This window comes from Tamandua tetradactyla, chromosome 1 (genome assembly GCF_023851605.1).
Source record: "Tamandua tetradactyla isolate mTamTet1 chromosome 1, mTamTet1.pri, whole genome shotgun sequence".
In the NCBI taxonomy this organism is placed as follows: domain Eukaryota; kingdom Metazoa; phylum Chordata; class Mammalia; order Pilosa; family Myrmecophagidae; genus Tamandua; species Tamandua tetradactyla.
In genome coordinates, this window is record NC_135327.1 from 119,619,386 (window position 1) to 119,647,103 (window position 27,718).

Genomic DNA, 27,718 nt, shown 5'->3' on the forward strand with positions numbered 1-27,718 from the left:
GAAACTGGCAGGTGCTGTAACTGTGAAGTGGCTTTTGGGCAGGGAGGGGGTGGAGTGCTACTGGCATCTAGTGGGTAGAGGCCAGCGATGCTGTGAAACATCCTGCAGTGAAGAGTGAAGTTTCCCACAACAAAGACTTAGCCTCACCCCCCTCCCCCAAATGCCACGAATGCCTGGGTGGTGTGACCCTGGGCTAGAGGACTGGGGTGTTCCAGAGGAACTGCTCTCTTCAGTCTGTTGTTATGTCACATGTTTGTGTGCCATGTTTTCATTTGTTTTTTTGTTTTGGGGTTCAAGGTCTGGGACTCGAACCCGGTTCTCCCGCATGGGAGGTTAGCATTCTACCACGGAACCACCCATGTACCCTGTGTTCCACCTAGATGTTAAGAAGTTCTCGCTTTCTGTTTTGGGAGAGCTGAATGTCCCTGCAGGCATTGTCCCTTTGATCATCTGCATCACTTACACTGGGTTTGGCCAGGTCATTGAACCTATCAAACTTCATTCCAGTTTTCTTATCCCTGGACTCCAGCAGGGCACAGAAGTGATTTGGTTTCTCTGGATAGGAGATTTAAGGTGGGGTGTGTTTTCTCTAGACCTATTCATTGGTCTGAGCAAAGTTCTCTTTCTCAAAAGGAAGCAGTAGCTTGGGGGCCCTCTTGACCAGTACGTAGGGGCTTGTTCGGTTAAGATGTTATCTATATTTTTTCACCCTAATTTGAAAATGATCAGTTGTTGTAGCAGTTAAGGGAGAAGCATAAATGTAGTATTTCACCCTCTTTATTTGTAGGAGATACAACTAGAGCATGCAAAGCAAGCATTTGTGCAACGTGATGATGCCAGGACTGGAAGAGTTACTGCCATTGACTTCCGAGACATCATGGTCACCATTCGTCCCCATGTCTTGACACCTTTTGTGGAAGAATGTCTCGTAGCTGTAAGTTGTAAACAACTTGTCTTAATAACATAGTGTATTCTACCTTATTCAAGCTCAGTAGAGAAGAGATCATAGAAACAATTCTTACAAATTATATAGGGCTTTTCTGTTTAAAATACTAACATCCTTAATGTGATATGCATTATCAGACTTACAGACCAAGAGTGTGTTTTGGCTCATTTTAATGTGGAGAGGTTAATTTTTGGTTGTCTAGATAATATGGAATACCTTAGAGACAAGTACTAACTGGTAAAAGAAGAAAGGAGAAACAGATTTCTGTTCTCGTGTTGTTAATTTTGTTTTATTTTTTAATATTTGTTGGATGTTGATCTCCACTTCTGTCTATTCTTCAAGGCAAAATTAAAATAAAATTTAAAAAGTACACATATTTACTTGCTTTTTAGAGTAGTAAGCAGAACAGAAAGTCCAAATCGTATATTCATTCAACACATTTTGCTGAGGCTGTAGTGGCAGATTTGACAGACACAGCCTCACTGTTGTGTGTCCTGGAACCTCCATCCTCATGCATGTCCAGCTACTGTCCTTTCCTCATGACCCTACGGTGTCCTGGAACATTCTGCGGTGATGGTTCCCAAGCCTCTTGGTCTCAGAGCATCAGCATCACCGTGCGTAATTATTCAAAATACAGGTTCCAAGGTCTCCTCCAGACGTACCAATTCAGCATTTATGAGGTGATGAGGCCCTGGAATCTGTCATTTCTAAAGCTTTGTAGCCGATTCTGATGATTACTTAGATTTGGGAGCCATCACCCAACAGTAACTCTCCTTTTGCTAATCCCAGAGAGAAGACTCTGCGTGCTTTCACTGTCTTTGGGTTTCCCACGCTCCTTACCATAGGCAGGAACTCAGGGTGGCCTTTTGTTTTTACTTTTTTTTCTTTTTGGAGACATGGCATCCTTACAAAGGCCTTTTCCTCTTTTGCCCTGTGTTAATTTAATTCCTTTTTTTTGGCCCCCATTCCTCACCTCATTTTAAACTCTCATGTCAGCTATTTTAAATGATTACTAAGTGAAAATTTATGTGGTTGTTACCTTATAAAGACATGCTTTCCTAATAAAAATATTTTGCCTTGTTAAAGAAGCATAGAGTCTGAAACCCCAAATTGAAGTTTCATTCATACGGGACTTGCTGTCTGTTTCCCTTGTCCCCTGTGAAGAAATATGGTTCCTTACAAATTCTGATTATCAGAATTTTGACCGGTTTTAACCTCTATCGAAGCATATGACATCTCATAATTTTACCATAATACACTTCTTTGCTAGAAATCCCACCTGTGTAAAGTCTGTGCTTAAATGATTATTTATTGCTAGTTATAAGTAACATGACAAGTCTTGATATTAATGTTATATTGACCACTTTTCAAAGTATGTTTGTGTTGCGATAATATGGTTTTGCATGTGTGCATGTGTATAATATGGTTTTGCATGTATAAGCCTTTAAGATTTGCTCATTAGATGAAATAAACCAACTTATAAAACATTTCCAATTGAAACCTGAGCTCTATAAATTACTACTGGTCCTTTTGTTAAAATCCTACACATGTATTTATTTAGTTGTCTAAGAATTGTGTGTGGAGAGTATGAGTTCTGGTCGTGATTAGTTGCAGTTACTTATAAAAATCATTTATAGGTTTTTGGTTTTTTTTTTAATGTGAAGGAAAAATACTGATGGCCATTTCTTCTTACATATGCATTCTTGATTATTTCCAAAGTAGCATTTGATATATATACTTCTGGATCTTCTTCATTCTATAAATCCTTTGTTTGTTTTTCTTCTCCTTTCTCTTATTTTAAACTTTTTTAAGGCTGCTGGAGGTACCACATCCCATCAAGTTAGTTTCTCCTATTTTAATGGATTCAATTCACTCCTTAACAACATGGAGCTTATTAGAAAGATCTACAGCACCCTGGCTGGCCACAGGAAAGATGTAGAGGTGACTAAGGGTGAGTGAGAACATCTCTGAGTTCTTGCCTGAAGGTAGCTTAGTTGAAAGGGCAACCAAGAGATTATGTTTCTGATTTTTCCATCCCATTGAAATATTAACCGTAGGTTACATGTGTGTTCTCCCTCCTTTGAGCACTCAAAGGCAAACAAAAGACAATGCTCAGCAAATTTTAAATAAACTGAAGACAGCTCTTGGGTGAGGGAAATGTAAAGTTTTTCAAATGTTCTCGAATCTTGCTAGAACTTCAGCTAAATTGGCAGCCTTGAAAGTTGTCTTCCAAAGTAGATGAAGAGGGCGGGCCATGGTGGCTCAGTGGCAGAGTTCCATCTGCCATGCTGGAGACCTGGGTTTGGTTCCCGGTGCCTATGTGAAAAAAAAAAGGAGGTGAAGATTGCATAAACTTGTGTTGGTGATGGTGTAAGTTGATCTGCAAGCTTGAAACAGATATTATTGGCATTTTTAATAGGATTTTTAAAATATAGAATTCCTTTAGGAGTTCCAAAACTTTATTAATATGGCTTCCTGAGACCTATGCGTATGAAGTTTCATATCTGTTTCTTTGTTTTCCCTGACCTGCAATTTGAATTACATCCTTCATCATTTATTGAGAGCCTGTAGAGGGTTTACTATTTTAGACTAAATATTAGAGAAAATATTCTGCCTACTCTTTCTGGATGAATGAACAAATTAAAAAATTCTTATCTTATTTGGATTGACTTGAATTCCACAATTGGTGGTAATAAAGTTTTGTGCTCCTCACTCATTCCAGTGCTTTAAGTTAATGCTGAATTTAGTGGCTATTCCTTTTTAAATCTTTCCTTTTTAACTTTTTTTCCCCCTATACAGAGGAGTTTGTTCTGGCAGCTCAGAAATTTGGTCAGGTTACACCCATGGAAGTTGACATCTTGTTTCAGTTAGCAGATTTATATGAGCCACGGGGGTAAGTTGGCCTTTTTTTTTTTTTTTTTTTTTAATCAGCTTAATAAAAGGAGGCGAGGAGGCAGGGGTAGAAAGAGGGCAGCAACCCAGAAGAAAAAGAAGCCAAATTAAAGACAACCCTGAAATATGGGAAATGAAGGAAGGAAGGTTTAAAATTTCTGTAATGTAAATTGTAATGAATTGGTGTTTTTGTTGTTGGTGGTGTCTGTTTTTCCCTACAGACGGATGACTTTAGCAGACATTGAACGAATTGCTCCTCTGGAAGAGGGAACGCTGCCCTTCAACTTGGCTGAGGCCCAGAGGCAGGTGGGCAGAGAAAAGCTGATGTATTTCCCCGTAATTCTTCGATAGGGTACCCCAGCCCCTATTCAATTGCAGTTGCCTTTGTTTGGGGCTGGTGTCTGAGTTAACACTTTTCTATTTCGTGCCTAAAATCCAGATGAAGGCTGAAAGGAGAAATAACTTGGAGATACCCCGATTAGAAGAGATTTGGTATTTGCATGTTTCTTTCAAAGATGGGGTGATTTGCTAGCTGGATTGGAAATTTAACACCCCCCAGAATATGTAGAAGATCCTCACTGGTTCCCTCAATCTCTTCTTGAGAGATGTGGGGAAGGAGTCTTGCTTTGCAGTTGATGTCCCCTAAATGAAAGCCATCTTTCCTCCGTCGAGAGGTACCTCCTCAGCGCATTGTCTAACTGCCGTGCCTTCCGTTTTTCGGAATATCAAAATGAGATAATTTTGTTTAGTCTGGAGTCCTAGTTTGAAGGCTTTTAGACCTATTTTCTCTGTGAAATGATTCATAAGTTATGTGGAAACAATTTTAGGAATGCTAAATTTTATTTTATGGTTAGCAGAAACCAATCTCTTGAAGTTGTGGGAGTCAGAAACCTAAGAATGGGGCCTCCTCATTTAACTCTTGCTTGACTTTCTATAGATCAGGATTAGAGAATAAGAGCCTTCACAGCATGTGTCGTGTTTAAATGATGTTTGTAAAATGAAGCCACTCACAGCCAAGTGTCCTTTTAGAAAAATACCTTTTTGAAGGCAAAGCCCATCTCTGCGTCCTGCGAGAGTTCTCATTTTTTGGCTTGGCGCTCTGGGTCTATCCAGAGACGCCAGTTTGACCACAATGGGTTGATGCAGGCTACATTTTTCGGGCTGTCAGGCCTGGAGCCAGGACCCCTCCACCCACCCCCTCCTTCCAGATCTTTCCCACCCGAATGCAGTGGCGAGTTTTGTGTTGTTGCAAGTAATTTAAAGTAGTGGGTGTATGCTCAGTAAATGCCAACTAGGCACCTCTGGAAAACCAGCCGGCTGTTGTTTAAAGAGGAAGCAGATTTCCCCCAGTGCAGGAGAGAGAACTGTGTTATCACGTACAGAGGGAAAAGCACCCTTGGTTTCCCTCTCCTCTCTTTGATTTTTAAGCACCTTTTAAGAGATGATTATCTCCTTATCTGTATGCTGCTAGAGGTTGTAGACATTTGGGAATCAAGAAGAAGGAGAGGGGTTTTGTGGTGTTGGTTTTTATAGATCCCTCCTGGTCTTCAGCTGGCAGTGGTATCTTACAGTTTTGCCTTTTTGTTCTTGCGGGGTTTGAGAGTTGATGATGGGTACATGTTGATGCTACGAAAGGGTTAGACTAACCCTACGAAAGGGTTAGACTAACCCTACGAAAGGGTTAGACTAGATTGATGAGATTTACAGTAGGAAATGATTGGCTGCTGCCAAGAGGTTTAAAGTAATTTACATCGGCCTGGCCTGGAATATGCATTGCTCTGTGAACCCCAGTGGACCTGAGGACCTTGTCCAGGCAGCCAGGGAGTCTTCCCCCTGCGAGGCAGGGCACTCTCAGCTCCAGACTGTGCAGCGCTTGTAAGGCTGATCCTACATGAGCTGTGGGAGGAGTAGGATTCTTTCTTGCCTCAATTAAGAAACATACTACATTTCTAACTTAGGCAAAGTTAATACAAGTTTGGGATTTCATTCTTATCTTTTAGAATAAGGAATTAGTGGTAGTGGTAGGCTTTTCTCCTCCACTCATTATTCAGAGTATTTTGATGCCAGAGCGTTTTTAAATATTGTATATTTGTATCCATATAAATGTTCCTTTTCTTATGTATCTGCCAAAATGACAGTTACTGTTGATTTCCATCTGTACAAGGATAGAATGGAGAATACCCTGTGGAATTTGAAGAAGAGATGTTTTACATTCTCAAATATACATATTCCTATGTAAAGCCATTTTCAGTCAAATAGTTTGGTATCGAAATTGTTACACCGACAGCTAAATTCAGTGGCTTGATAGTAGATAGTTACTAATTTCATTGTTCACTGATTTTGGAAAATAAATTTATTGAATATGTTATTCATTCAACGGGTATTAAACACCGACCGCGGGTCAGCCTCATTGGACACATCAGTGTGGCATAAAGCTACTACTCTGTTTATGTAGGCGCAGAAGGGTAGTATTCGGAAGTATTCGGACATCAAAAACACTAAGAATAATAGGTCAGAAAAACAATAACAACACAATTACTAAATAACCTGAAGTGTGAATTTAGGAAAGAAAGACAAAAAGGGGCAAATAGTCACCTGTGATCCAACCACCTAGTTGTGGCCACTGTAAGCATTTTGAACATGTCTGGGTTGTGGAATAGCCAAAAATGTTAGTATTATTTCTATAGGCATAAAAATACTCACAGATATCATAATGAAAATACCTATTGTTTATAGTCTCTAAAATAATTTTTAAAACGTTTTTTCATGGAACATTTCATGCGTTTAAAAAGATAAAGAGAAGCTTAACGAATACCTGTGTATCCACCATATACTTTTCAGTTGGTTTTCATTTCTAATACTTTACGGACGGTTTTCCTAATATCAGATAGTCTTTTACAGCATCATTTTAATGGCATACTAAAATGATGTCTTTTTTTATGGTGATACCATTATTTTTTTAACCAGTTCTCTATTATTGGACATTTGCTGTTTCCAAAGTTTTGTTCTTAAAATAGTACTGCTTTTTAACAGTCTTATAGCTTTATTCTCATTTACATACATGAGTATTTTCTAACCTAACTTTTTTTAAGCAGTCTGTTGAGACATATTCACATATCATATAATCCATCCAAGTGATCAATCAGTGGTTCACAGTATCATCACATAGTTGCACCTTCATTACCACAATCGATTTTTGAACATTTTCGTTAATCAAAAACAGAAACAAAAACAGAACAACCCACAAACAAAAAAGCAAACTAAACTAAAACTTGCCATACCCCATATCCCTTACTAATATGCAAATATTTGCATCATAAAATTAAATGTTAAACATTTGTTACTGTTGGTGAAAAAATATTAAAATATGACTGTTAATTATAGTCCACGGTTAGCAATAGGTACAATTTTTCCCATATACCACTCTATTACTAACTCTTTGTAGTAGTGACTTCATTTGTTATAGTTCAAGAAAGAACATTTCTATATTTGTACTGTTAATCACCATCACTGCTCACCACAGGGTTCGCTGTGTTATTAAGTCCCATGTTTTATCCTCTAGCTTTCTTTCTAGTAACATACTCGGGTCTAAACCTCCCCCTTTGAACCACAATCACACAATAATTCAGTGTTACTAATTACACTCACAAAATTGTGCCACCATAACCTCTATCCATTTCCAAATATTTAGATTCAATATTATAAATTCCACACACATTAAGCATCTGTTCCTCAGTCTCTACTCTCATTCTGTTTCCTGCTAATCTATAGTCTAGTTTATAACTCTTACGAGTTTACTTATTTTAATTAGCTCATATTAGTCAGATTATACAATATTTGTCTTTTTGTGTCTGATTTATTTCTCTCAACATAATGTCCTCAATTTTTATCCAAGTTGTTGCATGCTCCAGGACTTCATTCATTCTTACTGCTGAATAATTCTCCATCGTATGTATATACCTTGTGTTGTTTATCCATTCATCAGATTATGAACACTAGGGTTATTTCCATCTTTGGCAATTGTGAATAGTGTCACTATGAACGTTGGTGTGCAGATGTCTGTTTGCATTCCTGCTTTCAATTCTTCTAAATATGTACCTAGTAATGGGGTTGCCAGATCATGTGGCATTTCTATACTTAGCTTCTTAAGGAACCACCAAACTGCCTTCCAAAGTGTCTGTGCCATTCGGCATTTGTACCAACCATGAATAAGTGTTCCTGTTTCTCCACATCCTCTCCAACACTTGTAGTTTTCTGTTTTTTAGTTTTTTTGTTTTTTGTTTGTTTGTTTGTTTGTTTTTTTAATAATGGCCATTTTGGTAGGTGTGAAATGATACCTCATTGTGGTTTTGATTTGCATTTTCCTGATAACTAGTGATGTGGAGCAACTCTTCATGTATTTTTTAGCCATTTGTATTTCCTCTTTGGAAAAATGTTTATTTAAGTCTCTGGCTCATTTTTAATTTGGGTTGTCTTTTTACTGTTGAGTTGTAGAATTCCTTGACATGTTCTGAATACTGAACCCTTATTGGATATGTCATTTCCAAATATTGTCTGCCATTGAGTTGGTGTTCTAGTTTGCTGGCTGCTGGAGTGCAATATACCAGAAACAAAATGGTTTTCAAAAAGGGGAATTCAGTAAGTTGCTAGTCTACAGTTTAAGGTCAAGAAAGTGTCCCAATCAAAACAAGTATAGAAATGTCCAAAGGCATCCAGGGAAAGATACCTTGGTTCAAGAAGGCTAATGAAGTTTAGGGTTTCTCTCTCAAGTGAGAAGGCACATGGCAAACACAGTCACAGTTTATCTCTTGGCTGGAAGGGCACATGACAAGCAAGGTGTCATCTGCTAGCTTTCTCTCCTGGTTTCCTGTTTCATGGAGCTCCCTGGGAGACATTTTCCTTCTTCATCTCCAAAGGTTGCTGGTTTGTGGGCTCTCTGCTTCTCGTGGCTACGTCACTCTTCTCTGCTCTTTCTGAATCTCTCATTCTCCAAAATGTTTCCTCTTTTATAGGACTTCAGAAACTAATCAAGACCCACGCAAATGGGTGGAGACATGTCATCACCTAATCCAATCCAAACAGCCACTCTTGATTAAATCGCATCTCCAGGGAGATGAGCTAATTACAGTTTCAAACATACAGTATTGAATAGGGATTATTCTGCCTTTATGAAATGGGATTTTGATTAAAACAAGGCTTTCCTAGGGTACATACATCCTTTCAGACCAGCACAGTTGGCAAGCCTTTTCACCTTTTTGACAATATCTTTTGATGCACAAAAGTATTCAGTTTCGACGAGGTCCCATCTATTGATTTTTTTTTTTCTTCCACTGCTTGTGTTTTGGTGTCTCTAAAATCTAACTTTTTGTAAGTAGATTTGTAGGTTCAGAGTTTATGAACATTTTGAAGGTTTGGATGTATATTACCAAATTTCTCTTCAATTTACACTTGCTTTAACAGCAGTTTTGAGAAGGTCTGTTTTTGTCAATTCTTGCCAGCCTGGGTATTGCCATTAAAAAACAAAAGCAAGTTTGCTTGCTGAAGAATAATGTCTCCTTGATGTTTTAAAATGTACATTTCTTTGGTTACTAATGAGAATTGAACACCTAAAAATAGATTCTTAACTTTTTTGTTTTGTGAATAATCACTTTCATTATGTTGAAATTTCACTTTAAACATTAACAATAACAATGAACTTTTATTGATGAGAACTCACAGAATCCAACTCTACTTTCTCTCTGACATTTTAATTGTGTCATAGATTTAGGACCCAATGAATAATTAAAAACATAATATGTGCTCATTTATGTTCTTTCCTCTTTTTTTTTTTCTTTCTTTTATCTCCTGTCTTCCTGCTGCCCAATTCCTGTTCATGCAAAGCAGAAGACCTCAGGGGATTCAGCTCGGCCAGTTCTCATACAGGTTGCAGAGTCAGCTTACAGGTTTGGTCTAGGCTCTGTGGCTGGAGGTTAGTCATGGATAAGTGTAAGATTTTCATTTTTATTGTTTCTCTTATATTTTCTCTGATTTTCTACCTTGCAGTAGTAAAGGGCAAAGCCTTCTTTTAGTCTTTTTCCAAGCCAGTTATCAGTTTGCACCTTTGAGGTGGGATGAGACCCAAGGGAACTTTTTTCCTTCCATACCTGGTGGTGGTCAGGACTTGGAATTGGCATTTCCCCATATTTACAGACATTAATGTAAACTGTAAACTGTATACATACTTTTATCAGGGGCCACTTGAGTGAAAATCCACAATTGTTTTATTAGGTGTATAAAAAGTTAGTGTAGTTTTAAAATCAGTACATGCAAAAATTGTTTCTTTTCTCATTTCTCAGTCTTCTCTTTGACTTTAACCTCTTCTCCTTTCCTCCGAGAGACTTTAATTCTGTCTGAAATATTGGTATTATTTGATTTTAGCTGTTGGAGCCACTGCTGTATATCCTATCGATCTTGTAAAAACTCGAATGCAAAACCAACGATCTACTGGCTCTTTTGTGGGAGAACTTATGTATAAAAACAGCTTTGATTGTTTTAAGAAAGTGCTGCGCTATGAAGGCTTCTTTGGACTCTATAGAGGTTAGTGCTGTTTGCTAAATTCATGTAAGGTGAAATAATAGTCAAAGGTTTGATTTCCCATCTAAATACCTGAAATGTGTTCGAGAGGCTGTGGAAATGGAAATACAGCAGATTCCCAATTATCTATGCTAATGGGAGTAGGCCAGTGAGTGGCATGGCTGAATCAAAACAGCCCATAATTCTAAAGCCATTTATATTGTTTTTGTAGTATGTTTTATTTCTTAAAATAATTATTTTTATAAACATCTTCAGTGAGTTTTTAAAAGGCTCATATTGTTTGTGTTCTTTAACTGTTTCACTCACCAGCTAACAGAAGAACGCATCTTGGGGATGGGACAAAGCCTGCTCATTATTAATGATTCACCTTGAATATTCCACAAAAAGAAACCCAGTCCATCAAGCATGTAATCAAGGGTTCAGTAGAGCCCTCATTTACTGCCTCTTTCTGAGTTAAAGTCGTCCCTTCCCTTCCTCTGACTTTATACCCCATGGAGTTGATTCTCCTACTCTTCCTTCTATATCCACCTGTTTATTTCATCATCTCAGGTTCATTAAGCAGCAGTAATAGTAGCGTAAAGTGTATAATCACTAATGGAAAGAATTCCACAGACCTTGCTTCTGTTGTCATGGGCCTAAGCAGAGATGACTGTTTCCTATGACAACCAAGTATGTGACATAGATACAGCACATGAGTGGTTAGCGCCGGCGCCCAGACTCTCTTTGGCACTGGACTCAATTTCAAGGAGACCTTCTACAAAGAGAAAAGAAGTAGGTGTACCTGCATCAGTTAAAATGCACTGTCCAAAGGCATCTCAGGCAGAGAGCTCCTTTGCTCTTTGACAACTGGAGCTAGTGGGGTCTTCCCTCCTCTCTTTCTGGTGCTTGCTCTAGAAAAAAAATAGTATTTAATATTCAGCTGAGACAGATTGCAAAATGGGCAGCCTGTGCCTCTAAGGACTCTTCTGCCATCTGCTGACTCTAATCTCTCATCTTAAACCCTCAACTTAAGAAAAATAAGAACAAAACAAACAAAAGAAAAACTCTGAAAGCATCTCACTTTCGTAACAAGGTTTCAAGCCCCAGAGAAGTTCCATCTTGCAGGTACTATTGTGTAAATAGATATCTCCCATCAAAGGCCTTTTGATCTTTTCTCTGCCCTCTTTCCCTTACCCCCTGCCTCTTCTTAGAGTCTGGAAGGTCTTTGACCCCAGGTGATTGATGATGACCCTTACAGGGTCACTGCCTTCTACTTGAAATACTTTCCCCCCTGGTGAGAACAACCCTACAAATGAAATGTCTTCCAAGTAGTACAAGGTTAATGTCACAGTTCTGCCTTGTAGAAAGTCAGGTAAAGGTGACCACTTGCGGTTCATGTGGGTTGTTTTCTGAAGGAAGAGCTTTGAGCCTCAAGTCTGGACAGAAGTCTGTGCCTTGGTGGTACTTCACAAACTACTTTTATGGGCTTTTCTTGATATTGGACTGCTAAATGTCAAGGATGTCTTTAAAATTGTGAGCAGTACCTTTTGTCCATAATTTACTTGTACTGATTTGGTTTGTTTTTGAGTCCTTTCTCTTTTCTCTTTGCCCATCCCTGGCAGTTCTTGAATCTTGGTTGCATCTAGATTTCCCTTCTGTGACCTGCCTTTTGACCCCATAGACAGGACAGCTTAAAAAAAGCCACTTGGTTTCTAATCTGAGTCCTAGCTTTAGTGCTGATTTAGTGTGGGCGTTCCTATGGCCTCTTGCTGTTTTTTGACTATTATTATGTCTGTAAGACTAGAGAGACTGATTTTAACTCCCCAGGAAAGGGAAGTGAGCCGGAGTATTCAGAGACCTGGGATCACCAGGAGCACCAGAGAGGCAGTTCTTCATGCCTTACCTGGTTTAGAAATAGCCCTTTATCTAACCTGCTTTGAGTACCTGAACCCTAAGGGCAAGGGCCAAGCTGTCTGTCAGAGGATAAGTAGAGTGTGAATATGAGAAGATTAGTTCTGGGAATCACCAGTGTTCATTTTTCCTTGCTGTCTTTTCTAGTAGCTGATTCTAAACAAAAGATTTACTGAAAAACTTTTAATTCCACTTTGTAATTTGGATCTTCAGAGCAAATAGGTGATGGGAAGTTCATTTTCTAAAAAAATATTATTTATAATCATATCTGTAATTTTGCCATGAATGCTTTCATAGGCAATTCGTGATTGGTTAGGGACCGCATTTTACCTATCTCTGAATTCCCTTTAGTGCCTGTCATATGATCATTAATTAATAATTGTATATAACTGCATATTTGTGAGAGTTTATCATTGGGTAAGAGAGAGATCTGATGAGAACGTGGGTAATTCATAAAAAAAAAACCAATGCTAATTTACAAAAATAAGAGAACCAAAAATGACTTGAGGTATGTCTGACTACAGCATTCTAACTTTCGTGTACAAAGTCAAGAGATCAAATACCCATGTGTTATTCTTTGACTTTAGATTTCTCATTAAATATAATTTTATTGTTTAAAATTTTTATTATGGGGAAAACTTAATTTTCAATTTTGAGAATTTGAAATTGCTGCTAATGCTTGAGCTGGCAATATTTGAGGTGTCAAGAATACATATCTAATTTATAAATGTATTTCAAATATTGAACATATTTTCCCTATTGTAGAGTTTTGTTTAAAGTGTAATTTTTCTGCATCAAAACATATGATTGCTATTACTTCCTGAATAGGTAAAATTGGGAATGTTGCATAAGGTCTCTCCCCTACTTAAAAATTATGTTTATGTATACTTTGAAAAAAAAGTTGACAGTTGGCCCCAAATGAAGGTGCTTGCAGCTTATGCCCTTAAAATAAATATTTACTATTTCTCTTTTCTTTTTCTTCCCCGCATAACAATAATTTAGGTCTCTGGAAAGAAGCTTCTTTGTATTTGGTGGTAGTTCTCCATGCAGCTCGAATGAAGGTTATTTTTAAGGAACCCTTTCAGTGCTCAACACAAGTGGTTTTGCTCTTTCCTTTCTCTAGCAGCTGTCATTGTGTGAAAAGCGAGTTGCCAGTGTCTGCACACAGTCCTGGAAGTTATCCATTAGTAATCATAGAGCAGGTTTGAGTCGCTGCACCCTGGTCCAAAGGAGACTGAAAACCCAACCGCAGGTGTTGCCAGTGATTGTCTTCAGTAGACATTGAGTCCCGTGCCTCAGAGGGTCATGAATAATGTTAATATTGTGACTTTATTATTTATCTCCACAACTTTTTGGAGCTCACTGTTTCTTTGTCTCTGGGAGTCTTTTTCATATTTTGTATAAATTTAGCTTGTTGGTAAAGATTCCCTTAGAAGTCTTAGTAAATTGTCTCTTCAGATCATCTCTGTCATGCAGATTACTTCTTTACATGGTAACAACTGATTTCTTAGCTTATTCTGTAACTTTTGAAAATCTAACCTATAGGCTAAGTCTTATCTGTATTAAGCGAAATAACACAGAGATAATCCAGGTCTTCCTGAAGTCACTTGTAAAAGTCTTTCCTCTGTTTCCTGCCCAGTCTCCAGATTGATTTAATGCACTCAGGTGTCTGAAATTCTTAATGAATTACCTTACAGCTTGCTTGGTTTGCATGAGCTGTGTGACTAAAAACTCAGTTATTGGCCTGCTATAGATTGAAATATTAAAGAGAAACAATTGATTGGACAATCATCTATAATTACATGCTCTTAATGCTCCAGAAATAACTGAGTTTGGCCTTTAAAATTTGCCATACTCTCTTCCTTCATATGCTTCAAGTAATGAGATGAGAAGCCTTAGAAATTGGAGAATGTTTTGGGGAGAACCTTGGGGAGAAAGGTGTATTCAGGAGACATGAGAATCGACAGGAATGCCTCTTAGAGGAAGGTTTTTGTTTCTGATGGGAGAAGCCCTAAAGAAAATCACCCTGAAAGAGAAATTAGATCATTTTATGAATTAAACTTAATTGGGAGCAGTACTTAATCCTTGAGGTGAATGCCAAGAATATTTTTTATAATCAGTGCATTGATCCAGGCTTGCAAAGTTTTAAAATGTGTCTATTTTAAGTTGCCTGGTGCAAAGCAGTCATCTTCCATCCTGAAATGTTCTCAAGGTGACATCTAGAGGATGCTGTGGTGATATCTCAGGAAGTTATTGATACGTTTGCATTCTAGAAAGAGATTTTCTCAGGCAGCTAGTTTAAACTAAGTCTCTGCTTGTGATTGTTAGCCCTAAGAGAAAGGAATAGTCAAATTCTGTGGTTCCATAGTGAGATTCTTGTGGATAAAAATAAGGTAAAAAATCCTAGCACCAAAATAAAATGATCGAAGTTTCAACAACTGTTTTCCATTAATTCAGAAGAGATGCGTCTTGAAACGACCACGTTACAACATAGACTGCCCTGAGCCCTGGGTGTGTGTCCCGAGTCTGCTACTGCTTTTAATGAGGACCAGCATGGGTTGTTCTGAGTCGTATTTTCTTGGCTAATTTCTACAAGTGTTCACATGGTGTGCTAAACTGTGGAAAGTTCAAAAGGTTGGCATATGGTCATAGGAAACAAAACAGGAATGCGCAATGACATGAACAGTTCATGAATTGGCTGATCAGTTCTCTGGAAATCCACGGTGAGCTAACTCTGAGCACAGGACATTACCATCTGAGGCAGAGGTAAAAAAAAACTCATGTTAAAGTTTGGATGTGGGATACTGCTAGAGGCTTACAAGGGCTGAAAGAACACAATGCTTGGCTTGAAGAATGACAAAAAGATAGAATTATGTGTAGCTTAGAGAACTAATGAAAAAATTTGTTCCAGGTCTTAGAAGTGATAATTTATAACTAGCTACTGCCATTGACGAGAGTGAAAGAGGAAAAACAGACTCGGTCCTCAGGAGCAGGGAAATACTTTCAATTGAAGAAAGATAACTAGAACCCTGAAGGCTGCCAAATACTAGTGTGGAAAACTGAAGGAAATGATATGATTCTCCTTCCCAAAGATTTTTACTTTTAAAATGTCTCACAATAGAGGAGTCAAATAATTTCCAGACTGCAATCAGTCTCTTTCATTGTGTTTTAGCACTCCTTCTCCCAAATACACCTCAAGCCATTTTTAAAATAACAGACTGTTAGTTTGAGCAAAACATTTAACCCATAGATTTAAATCATAGATCTCTGACTTTACTACCGCCCCCCATTTCCCAGCTCCATTGTCCAGTCACCTTGGGGTGGCAGCCCAAAAAGTGGGTGGAGAACTGGACTGTAAGCAAGGCTTTGAAAGAGGATAGTGTGGTCAGGCCCAAAGTTGGGAGGGTGGAAATGCCTCCTGCCTAGGGGCAATATGAGTCAAAAGCGGAAAGACAAATGGGACAAGTGAACAAGTGAAGAGAGAAGGGCATGGAAATAGGAGCAAGAATAAAAGCTGTGAGAGAGGGCACAGTGAGTGCTGATAGCTCCAGAATGAAGGTTAATCTCATGTTGAAAGCAAGGCATCGTCTCAGGGAAGATAGGGGCAAGTGTAGTGGCCTCAATAATGAGGTCAAGAAGGTAAGAATTTAACAGTAGAGAGGTTGCCACCAATTTGGAACTCGAAAACTTGGCAATGCGCTGGGTGTAGCTTTAGCTAAGTAGAAGGGGTACATTGTAGATTGGTTGCCTCTGTCCTGAATGCATTCAACCACATTTTGTGTACTCTAAGCTACATTTCTCAGGGCTGGGCTGGCCACTTTTGAAGTTGTTTTTGTCTAGATGAAGGTAGAAAAGCTGCCTTGGTCGTTGAGCTTCTTTGTTAGTGGCGTCTCAGCATCTGTTCTTTGGCTTGTCTTTTTTAGCATGATCCTTTGGAAAACCGTAACACATTGTGTCATAGCTGGCTCCTGAGCCTTGCTCCTGATATATTCCCATGACTCTCCCTTGGTTGCCAGGTTATAATCTGAGACTCGGCTGTGTGGTTCAGGGCTTTCCGTGTTTTAAAGAGCCTACTAACAATGGCCTAGAGAGAAGGGCAGAGGCATGATGTGGGCTTCAAGCCCAGCTCATGCTCCTTTTGTTATGTGAAAGGGTCGGTTAGTGCAGGGGGCTGGCCCAGCACAAGCTATGGGCCCAGGGAAAAATACTGTAACAGCCTAGACTGGATGACATGCCTTTAGAAAGAGCATTAATGCCACTATCTTAGATAGGGGAAAGCTGAGCATTAGGAGGCAAAGAGATGGCTTCAAATGAGTAGTGGACCTCAGTGCGACCCTGAATTTGACTCTCAGTGCCACTGCATAGTCACTGAAGAGCTGAGGGGTTAAGGCAATCTGTTTAACCTCTCGAGATGGCAGTTTCCCTGAAAGAAGAGGAGAGATGATAAATGATAGCATTGATGATATTGGTGAAAGTAAAAATAAACTAGCAATAAGAAAACTCATTTCTGTAGTTCTTGCTCTGTGCTTGGCACTGTCCTGAGAGGGCTCTGTGCATATTAACTCATTTCATCTTCAAAACTCCCCCATGAAGATGGGACTGTGATTTATTCTCATTTTACATATGTGGAAATTAAGGTACAAAAAGATTGAGCTCTTAACGCAAACATTTTATTTTAGTTTAAAAACAGAGTAGAAGCTGTGTTGTTACTAGGTATACTGCTCCCTTATTTTTGCCTGAAGTAAGCGTGGCCACTAGACCAGACCAGACATGTCATTGCTGCTTGGGGCAGCTCCTCCAAGGAGTGGCACAGCATCGTGAAGGCAGTGTTGTTCTCCTTACCTCATTCTGGACTGTGAACGTTACTCAGGTTAGATCACCTCTTGTGAACAAGAAAAGAAGTAAGAGTATGTCTTTGAAGAGATAGGTGGAAAGAAATGTATTATTTTTGAGGGTATAGGATAAATGTGGGAACAGTGTTTGGCTCTTTGTATACATGTCTCATATGATCAGCATAGAAAACTCATCAGTAGTAATCAGCACCCTTGTTTTACCCCTGAGGAGCCCAGGGTTTAAAGGATAGCTTATCCAAGATCACCCACATGAAAGAGGTGCAGAGCTGGGTTCTAACTCAGGTCTGTCCACCTCCCAAGCCCAAGCCCCAAGCTGTTCATTTAGCTGCCAAGTCATTGCACATAAATAGCTTTAATTAGGTCAGCAGTTATTAATGGGCTTCTTTCATAGTCCCTTTAAGTTTGGAGATCCTAGAACTATGTTTCTAGAGAGTTCTTAAAGTAAAAATTAGCATAGTAGCCCTCTAAGTCAGCATATTGCTCACAGGAACCTCTTTTCAGGGGTGCTATACAAAGCTTAACTTGGAGGGTCTTGATGTGGGTGTAGTTTCCACACCTCTAGCTCGGTTTTCATTGGGTTGCACAGGGATTGGAATCAGAAGGGATCGTGTGATTTATTTCTCAAGCCCATGAAATTTGAGGATAAAATGCTATATTAATACTGGGCCCTGTAAATCTTTTCTCGCATTAGCAACCTTCTGGTAGAGTAAATTTTGCTAAGGAAGCATTGCCATATGTGCTGATGGAGCTGAACTAAAAGGAGGAGGATAGAAAGCGGACCACACTAATACATTTCATTTGAGGTAGTTGGAAAATATACTGCTATTTTGACAAGTTAGAAACAACACACACATCCATTCCGTTTCTAATGGCTAAAATGAATGTCAGGACCTGGCATAAACATCATATATTAAAACCCTAACTTTTCTGCTAAGTTACCCACATGTCAAACATATATGTGCTTTGGATTTAAATGTGATCTCAATGAAGTGCTTTAACTAGGCTGGCTGTTTTAGGCATTACTAAGCCATGTCACCCACCTCCCTCTAAGGTCAAGGTGAAAAGGGGGTTGTTGGAATTCCCACCTCTGTGGCTTCTCATTGTACAAATCATGACCTCTTCCCAAAGGACATCTCCCCGGGACTGATGTTGTTGCTCGGCCCACATCTGTAGTGGGCCTCGGACTGCACTCAATAGCCACCTTCATTTCCTCTTTAGCCAGACTAGTTGCCAAAAGATTGGTACCTCTCCAGTACCTCCCTGAGTGCCAGCGTCTGGTGAACCCCAGCTTAGATACGTCTTTGTCTTTGGTGCTTTCCCCCTCCTGCGGGCAGAATAACTGTTTCTCTTCACTGCTGCATAGTGCTTTGCTGTCTCTGGGCTGTGGTACTTACCACTCTGTTCTTAGTAGTTCGTTTCCTTTCTGTTGCATGAGGACCCCTCAGATTCCCTGTACTTCCCTTCCACCCTAAACTGAGAATTTCTCAGACACAGGCATTGTTGTGTCCATCCTGGTTCCGTAACAAGGAAGACAAAACGCAATAGCTTGAAATGCTGGCAGCAGTGATTGTATCTAATGCTGTAGTCATTTGGTTCCATGGGATGTATTTTTATTAGTCATTTATAAAGACTGTCATGAGGTAGCTACAGATACAAGAAATCATCATTTAAATCACAGTGCTTTCAGCCCTTCCACAGTTTGGGTCTACAATTTAATGATGAGAAAAATACATGCAGCAAGTAAATGTTTAACTAAATATTTTGGTATTGACCCAAATACATAGAGTGGAATGGAAATTTTTAATGCTAAGATGCCATTTAAATAGCTTATTCTACATTTTTCTGGTGGAAATTAGTTTTACTTTCACAAAGTATTAATAAAGCTTTCTTTTTTGCAATACTATAGATGTCTTATTAAAAGATCAACAAGTGAGGATAGGTGATGGGGAGGAGTGCTTGCTTTGAATAAGAGCAGTTGCTTTGCACAGGTGGTTCCTATTCTGTTTTCAGCCTTGTGTGCTGCTTTGGTTCATTTAATTTGTACCATGGCATAGTCCCTCTCAGGCCATTGTAAGAAATGGGGACTTCTTGTAAGGATTGTGTGATAGAGGAAGAAGGCAGGAACACACTGATGAATGAGGAAGGAGTTTCAATAGGGCCTAGAAAGGGGTCTAGACCAGCAACCTGCCTGTGCTGCCTTAACAGGCTGTGTGCCATCCATTCTTTCTGTTTTTAGGAGAAACTCAAATTATATTTGAAACATTGTGCTACTCAATAAAACGGATCTGCATTGAGCTGATGACTCTTGGCCTCAGGCTGCTTTTTAAGGAAGACTATTTGGGCAGGGCTGTTCCCTGAGAAGGGGCTGCGAGCAGCCCTCCTTACATAGACAAGTTAGAGAACTGTGCTTACTGACAACGCATGACGCCCTGATGTCCCTCTCAAAGAATATTCTCATCCTCAGGGTTAGCTTAATGTGTGTGTCCAAGAAAGACGCTTGTGTTTGATTTTATTTTCCTTTTTCTTTTATGAAAATAGCATTTTTAGTTTGGTAGGTTTGCTGCTGTCTGAGCTTTCCTAAAAGGGATCCTTTCCTCTCAAAGATCATACCTTCCCCTTGTGCTCTGAATCTTGCCTTTTTCCCTCCTAACCAAACATGTTCAAAACAGAGCTCTTCGCTTTTCACCCCAGGTGTGTTGCAGTCTGTAACTTCATCGTCCCTACCCAGTTCTTCAAGCTAAAGCCCTACTGGTAGCAGTCAAACTCAGTTTTTCCTCCTCTCACCACCTCTCCAGAGGTACACACGCACGCTCCCATCCCCACTTTGTCCTGTCCATTTTTCACACAGTAGTTGTAGTGATCTTTTAAAAATCTGAATCAGCACATCCCTCTCCTGCTTAAAACCCTCTAATTAATTCCCATTTAAATGAGTGTAAACCCAGCTGGCCTGTGACTGGCTGCAGAATGCAGGCGCACCAACGTTCTCTCTCTTTGAACTTGCCAGCCTCTTTCCTTGGCCTGGCTGTTCTACTTCCTGGGATGCATTTTCCCAATTGTCAGTTCCTCAAAAAGGCCTCTTTCCTCTTCCCGTGTGAGATTGGTCAGAGCAGAAACCTTGTTTATCTTGTGCTTGTCAGCGAGTCATAGTTGAATGAATGGCTGAACCGTGGGCACTTCTTTTGGATGAGAAAAGTGTTAGAAAAAATAATGTACTGAATAAAGTTCACTAATTTAGGAGGCAGTAGAAAAAGGGGCAGACTGATGGAATGAAATTTTCTGTATCACTCATACTGTTGATTTACCCAAAGTGCGAATGATCTAGAATGTGAGAGGGAATTTACTTGGGTCTGATGTGGCTGTTAGGAAATTAGTATTTAAACATTCCATTTCAAATATTCTTATTAAAGCTAATAGCAGAAAATTGTTGCAAGGATTGCCCCAGTTTTGGGGTGATGATCCCCTCTGTGGAGCTATTGACTGGTTTATTGTCGCTAATTTTTGTAATATACTTTTTGTTTTTTGTTGTTTTTTAGGTCTCTTGCCGCAGTTATTGGGAGTTGCACCAGAAAAGGCCATAAAACTTACAGTAAGTCCTTTGAATTGGTGCTTGTTATTGAGAGAGTTTGCACATACTCAGCAATCTAGCAAGTGTTCTTATGAAATAGCAGGTATGTGTTTCTTCAGAGAGATAAGGTAATTTAAACATAGGAGTCCTCACCATACACAGCTTTTCACTATTCCCCATTTAACACTGGACATTCAAAAATTTGAGAATAGAGGTATGCAACTAGGTAAATGAACCTTAAGGACTGTATGTTGAATGAAATGTCAGAAACAAAAAGACAAATATTATCATGCCTCACTCATATGGACTACCTGTAAAATAAAAACTCATGACCTGAAGTTGAGACCCTGGGTTATCAGTTGAGGCCTACTGTAAAGGGTCCTAGATTGTAAGCTCTTATAATAGTCTCATATAGTCAGGAGGTGTAACTGTTATTTCTAAATTCTGAGATACTGAGCTGTTTGTAATATAACCTGGTTGTTCCCAGAAACTTCTGGTATTTATGTAACACCTGAGACTCAGAGTTAGAGCTCTGAAGCTATGAATATCAGCAGTACCCCAGGCAGGAGCTGTTTAAAAAGTTGAGAAAGAGATCAGACTTGGACTGGAAATATGAAGGAAGCTGATCTGGATAGGACTGTGATAGATCAGAATACAAGGTAAAGAAGAACATCATCCGCATTTCAGAACTTCAACTTCTGTGTGAGACCAAAGGGAGAGATGTTTATTTGGTGCAAATTTTATATTTTGAGTAGCGCATTACTTATATGGTCAGCTTAGTTGAACACCATAAGTACATGGAATCTTGAATAGGGTATGAGATCTTGTTAGTTTGTCTAGGTTAGTGTGATGCCCCAATATATCCCAGACTAATTTGGGTAGTGAATAAAAAAATGTATTGGCAAAGGCCCCTTGGAGGATTGGAGAAAAAGAAGGAAATATTCAACTTTCCTATTTTCCCTGATACTCTCATAAGCAGTGGGAACGACCAAATCAATAGGCTGAGCACTCAATCTTGGGTTTGCCCCTATGAAACTTATTCCTCCAAAGGATAAGTTAAGCCTGCTTATAAAAATGCCGAAGAGTCTACCCCAGAGAACCTCTTTCTTTGCTCTCTCTAAGCCAACTCAGCAGGCGAACTTACTGCCCTCCCCCCATGTGACATGACTCTCAGGGGTGTAACTCTTGCTGGCAACATGGGACAGAACTCCTGGTATGAGCCAGGACCTGACATCACGGGTTTGAGAAAGCCTTCTTGATCAAAAGGGAAAAGAGAGAAATGAGACAAAATTAATTTTCGGTGGCTGAGAGATTTCAAACAGAGTCAAGAGGTTATCCTGGAGTTTATTTTAATGCATTGCATAGATATCCCTTTTTAGTTTCCCGTGCATTGAAGTGGCTAGAGGGAAGTACCTGAAACAGTTGAGCTGTGTTCCAGGAGCCTTGACTCTTGAAGATAACGATATAGCTTTTACAGTGTGATTGTGTGATTGTGAAACCTTGTGTCTCATGCTCCTTTTATCCAGAGTATGGACAGATGAGTAAAAAAAAAAAAAAAAAGAAGAAAAATAAATAAATGATAGTGGGAATAAGGAGCAAAATAAATAAATTAGTAGTGGTTAATGAGAGGGAGGAGTAAAGAGTATGGGATGTATGAGTTTTTTCTTTGCTCTTTTCACTTCTCTTTCTGGAGTGATACAGTTCTAAAAATGATCATGGTGATGAACATGTAACTATGTGATGATATTGTGAGCCACTGATTATACACCATGTATGGACTGTGTATATTTGAAGCTTTGTCAATAAAAATATTTTTTTTAATTTTTGAGAATAAATTTGAGTAAGACTTTTAGTGGTTGCCTTCATCATCATCACCATCATCATCATTGTAACAGCTCAAGTTCCTTGACTATCTGCCGTATATTGGCTACTACATTAGCCCTTTACATTTGTTAGTGCTTACTGTTTTAATCTCAAGCACAGTAAGAGCTGCAGTTTACCGATAAGGAAGCTGAGACTCATAGGGTGTAGGTGGCCTGCCACTGGTCGTGAGTGCGAGAACTAGAATTCAAAAATCGGATATTTCTGATTCCAAAATGTGTGCTCCTTCAATTACACTTGCCATTTACCAACCAGAATTAATGTTTAAGACATACTCCGTAAGCATTTGCCAAAGTTACGTGAGGAATTTAGATTCTAGGTGAAGTTGATCCTTCGTCAGGTGGTTCACAGATGGCACTTTCTGTCGTTGTCCCCGGTGCCTGGCTCATGTCTGACGAGTGGTAGGCATCCGGTGTTTGTGGAAGGGGTAGATCTTACATTTAAATAATTAAGGCCATGACGTCCCTGCAGGTTAAACTTGGTTTAATTTGAGCCGTGGGGTCTTGGAGCCTGAAATTCTTTGTTTACCATATTATTATATGACTTTGGAATAGCTTATCTTCTCTGGCTTATATATGCCAAAAATATGATTGTTCCTTAACGTAACCTCGAACATATACGTGTGTGTGTGTGTGTGTGTGTGTGTGTGTGTGGTGTCAAGGGGTGCATGGACTGGCAGTGAACCCAAGTTTCCCCCATGGCAGGTGAGGATTCTACTGCTGAACCACCCTGCTACCCCCAGCATATACCATTTTGAAACTATTGCACTAATTTAATTAATACTGTCAGCATTCTTTGAAAATCCTTGAGAAATTTTTGGATACTAAATTTCTACTTAGGCTGAAAATTGACTCAGCCAAATTTATCACACCGATAAGTGCTGTTTTAAATTGTCTTGATAAAAGATTTGAAAGTGATTTTTATTCAAACCCTATGAATTTTTTAATTATAACACTTAGGTTTTTATTTTGTCCCCCTTGTCAGTATATCCTGTTCTTATGCTGTTATTACTGTTGGACTTATTTGAACTTTTGGTTTATAAACCTTAAACCATTTATCTTCTGATGATTTTTCCTCCCAGAAGCATCAGGAATGCAAATCTTTTACAAACTACATGTGTGCTGTTAAGAGGACTTCCCAAATTCTTTAAAGATCAGTTAATGCATGCAGTTTAGGATTACTCCAATACTGGCAGAAAAAAATAACATTTTCAGATGCATGTTTATGTGCATTTAATGACTTTCTTTATATTTTTTATAAATATTTTTCTTCCAGGTGAACGATTTTGTGAGAGATAAATTTATGCACAAAGATGGTTCAGTCCCACTTGCAGCAGAAATTCTTGCTGGAGGCTGTGTAAGTACCTTTTGCAGAACTTGACATTGAAAAGACTTGTTTCACATATTTATTGCTGCTGTGGCAAACAAGTGCGGACTAAGGCTTCTGTTTAACCACAGATCCCGTACAAGGGCAGAGTCTACTAGGGCATCTCGGCTTTTCCTAGACAGGAGAACCATTCCTGAGGTGGAAGGGTAAATGTTTATGAACTTATTGCCTGTTAAGTCATGCCTGTCAAATTCTTCATTGCTTGCGGTTGGTTCTGCAATAGAAGGCATTTGTGGCAGAAGTGTTTGGCCTTTGAAATATCTTTGCTAACTGCAATAGAATTTGCATTTGTAACAGAGACATTTGCCTTTGAAAAAAAATTTTTGCTAACATTTTCTAAAGTTAATTTTTAGTGCGTTCTTTCCTCATGGCACACTCATAGCCTGCAGTCAGCAGCCACAGCTCTCTGCTTTGCTTTACCTTACAAGTGGCAGGAACTTCTCAAGTCTCCCAGTGCTTCTGGGAGAAGGATGCTGGAAAATGACTGCTGAATGTGCTTGGCATTGTCAAAAAGGCTTGGAATGATTGTTTCTTTTTACGGATGAACAACCTACACCTTGTTCTTGAGCTTAGCAAAACCTTGTGTCTTGTTTTATCTCATGTACCAGTTTGTTCGTGTGAATGTGAATACTTTACGTGAATTAAGTTCTCATACAAAGACTGGTGCTATTTAAAGATAAGATTACCTAAATAAATGGGCTTTGAGCACTGGGGCAGTGCAATATTGATATACTTTTCCATCTAAGCTGTGTTTCTTTTCTTATAAGAAAGGTGAGGGCACAGTTTAAAAATAGACTTGCTCTGTGCAGAAATGATACTTTAAAATAATTTTGGAGGGGAAATCATGGAGTTTAGAACTTGAGCAGACACCCAAGAATATTAAATGCTTGTGTAGAAAGGCCTTTTTATCCAGTCTAACATTGAATGGTGATTACTTGAATGCCGTGGGAGTTTAGACGTCTAGATACTGGTCATTTTTAGGAGGAGGATGGCATTTGGCTGCTGACTAACACTCCTGTTCAATCAGTGACCTGTCATAGGCAGCCCCGTAGGATCTCCTTGTTCTGTAACTTTAGGAGCATTCACGAGGGAAAAAAAAGGGGGGCTTTAATGTCCTAAGTGAAAAAGGACACACCATAATAAAGAGCCACATTAGGAGTTGCAGAAACTGTTTATCCTTGTAATGCTCATTTAAAAAAACTCAATAGTTTTTCATTTGAGTAACTATATCTTGTAATTTTTAAAGATGTGTACCCATAGCCTATACCTAGCTCAGTCCTTCAAGCTGTCACAAGGGACCCAAGATAGCAGTTCGTAAAAAAAAAAAAAAAAAGTTGTATCTACAGGGGGCTTTGGTAGATCAGGTGCCCCCCACCTCCCCACTCAGCCCCAGCCCAAGGTCATATTTAAAATCTGCTGGAAAACGTGATTATGTATCTGATCTGTAAGAATTTAAAATATAGAATGAATCATGCGATACTACTCAAGATTTTGGCAACGACCATGGCATGGAGTCTTCGGTTTGTTTTCTTTTTAACAAAAGCATTGCCTGCATGTATATGTGGGTGCCAGGGAGATTGGTTGTGGCACGTATTGTCTCCCATAGGTGGTCTGGTTTTCTTGTATGTGGTCGTCCATTTCGAACACAAAGCACAGATTGGCATCAAAAGTGGTGCCTAGTTATTGTTCAAATCTTATCTAAACACAGGCTTCAAATTGGAGCCAGTTGGGCTTTATAGCTGCTTAAAATATTTTTGAAATAAAGTTTACCATTCTTTATCTCAGAAGCAGAAAGTGAGTAGTCCTTGGCATTTCAAGTCCCCCATTTTGTATTTTTTTCAGTCATTGCTTTAAGAAATAAGAGTGTATTTTTTGGGTAAGCAATCCTGTAGGTAGCAAACAATCCAGGTCCCTTAGATCTTAGAGAGAGAGATAATAGCATTTTCAACGTGTCTTTGTTTTAGTTTTTAAATGGCATCATCTCTCTTTGCAAACTTTGGCAAAGTTCTCCACATAATCACAGCCAATCACATACGCAACCCGTAGAAAGTCATCGTGAGTTCCATGGCCTTACTGGTCCATTTGGGAATACAAAGAGTTTTGAAAAGTTGTGTTACATGAACATTTTCACTTCTTAGTTCACCTAAGCATTGCCTGGCATTGGTTTTTAAATCCCTGGGGAACTCACCTTGCTTCATTATTACTGAAAATTAGTACACATGGCTAACTTTTGCACTTATAACCAAAGCTGCTCATTTCTTTGAACAAGACTTTTTCTGTTTTATAATCTAATTTCTGCAAAAACAGTGAAAATATACAGGGAAAACCTTGTCTCATAACTTCATAGTACTCTGATAAACTAAAAGTCATCTTTATTATATATTACAGATAAAATAAAAATGATAGTAAATTTGGAGGAAAATAAATCATTGTTCTAAAATGAAATGAAATTAATTTCATTCCTTAATTAATTTTGATTTAAGATCTGTAAATGAAGAAATAAAAAATGTATTGTTTCCTAATGTACATAAAATGGTCTATACCATTTTATAATGGTATAGTCTATACCATTATATAATGGTATAGTCTATAATTTTTAACTTTTTATTTTAAAGTACTTTCACTTGTAGGAAAGTTACCAAAATACTGCAAACCCTATATGGAGAACCTCAACGTACTTTTATCCACTTCCATAGATACCCAGATCCACCAATTTTAACATTTTGCCATATTTGCCAAATCATACTATGTGTCTGCCTGACCACCTGCCTATCTATTTAACAATCCATTTTCTGAACACTTGAGTATAGGTTGTATGTTTTATGATCCTTGAATACTTATTACTGCCACGTACATTTCCTAAGAACAAAGATATTTCCTTATATAAATTCTTCATATGCAGTTATCAAGTTCAGAAAATTTAACATTGATAGAAAGCTTACGTCTGTAGTCCAGTTTTTTGATGTCCCAGTATTGTTCCTTTGAGACATTTCTCCTTCTTTGTTAGATCCCATCCAGGATCATGTACTGCATTTAATTGTCGTTGTCTCTTTAGTTGCTCTTTCTTTTTTAATTTGTGGGAGCATGTGTACAATATAAACTTTACCATCTTAGCCACTCCCAAGCATACCATCCAGTGGAATTAATCACATTCACAATATTGTGGTACCCTCTCCATCTTCCATTACTAAAGCTTTCCCTTTCCCTGATCAGAAACCCTTCACCCATTACTCATTAACTCCCCATTCCCCTTACCCCCTGCTCCTGGCAACGTGTATTCTGATTTCTCTCTCCTTGAGCTTGCATATTTTATGACATTTTCTTTTTAGTTACCATGGGGCTTAAATTGAACATTCTAATTCTGTAACAATTTCACTTGCTTTGATACCACTTAAGTTCAATAGTATATATAAATTGTGTCCATGTCGCAATTACATGTTTATACTTTATGAGTCCAGAACTACTGATTTATCACCATCTTGTATGCATTTCCTTTTAGATCCTGTAGGAAGAAAAAAGCAGAGTTACAAACGAAAAATGTAATAGTACCAGCATTTCTGTATTCTCATGTCATAGCCCTCATGGCAGCTCTGTATTTCTTGGTGCAACTTTATCTGTCGCCTGTTGTCCTTTAGCATCTCTTCAAGTTCACTGATTTTTTCTTCTGCCAGCCGTAACGTGCTGTTGAATTCCCTCCAGGCAGTTTGTTTTTGTATGCTATATGACGGGGTT

General features: G+C 38.8%; 1 protein-coding gene and 1 long non-coding RNA gene across 5 annotated transcripts in view; one reads left to right on the plus strand and one right to left on the minus strand.

Moving 5' to 3' along the window:
- Positions 1-27,718, plus strand: part of SLC25A13 (solute carrier family 25 member 13) — a 211,344-nt gene that overhangs the window by 124,289 nt on the left and 59,337 nt on the right. For all 4 annotated transcript variants that reach the window (XM_077123268.1, XM_077123288.1, XM_077123296.1 and 1 more), the window contains 8 exons: positions 788-934; positions 2,759-2,897; positions 3,746-3,839; positions 4,060-4,144; positions 9,722-9,806; positions 10,256-10,414; positions 20,688-20,740; positions 23,876-23,956. In XM_077123268.1, the coding sequence (XP_076979383.1) occupies positions 788-934; positions 2,759-2,897; positions 3,746-3,839; positions 4,060-4,144; positions 9,722-9,806; positions 10,256-10,414; positions 20,688-20,740; positions 23,876-23,956 (843 nt within the window). The remainder of the gene's footprint in view (positions 1-787; positions 935-2,758; positions 2,898-3,745; positions 3,840-4,059; positions 4,145-9,721; positions 9,807-10,255; positions 10,415-20,687; positions 20,741-23,875; positions 23,957-27,718) is intronic.
- LOC143652101 (uncharacterized) lies at positions 767-27,304 on the minus strand. The gene is made up of 3 exons (XR_013160418.1): positions 27,242-27,304; positions 11,193-11,301; positions 767-932 (listed from the first exon to the last, which is right to left on the minus strand). It is a non-coding gene; the product is annotated as an uncharacterized LOC143652101 (long non-coding RNA).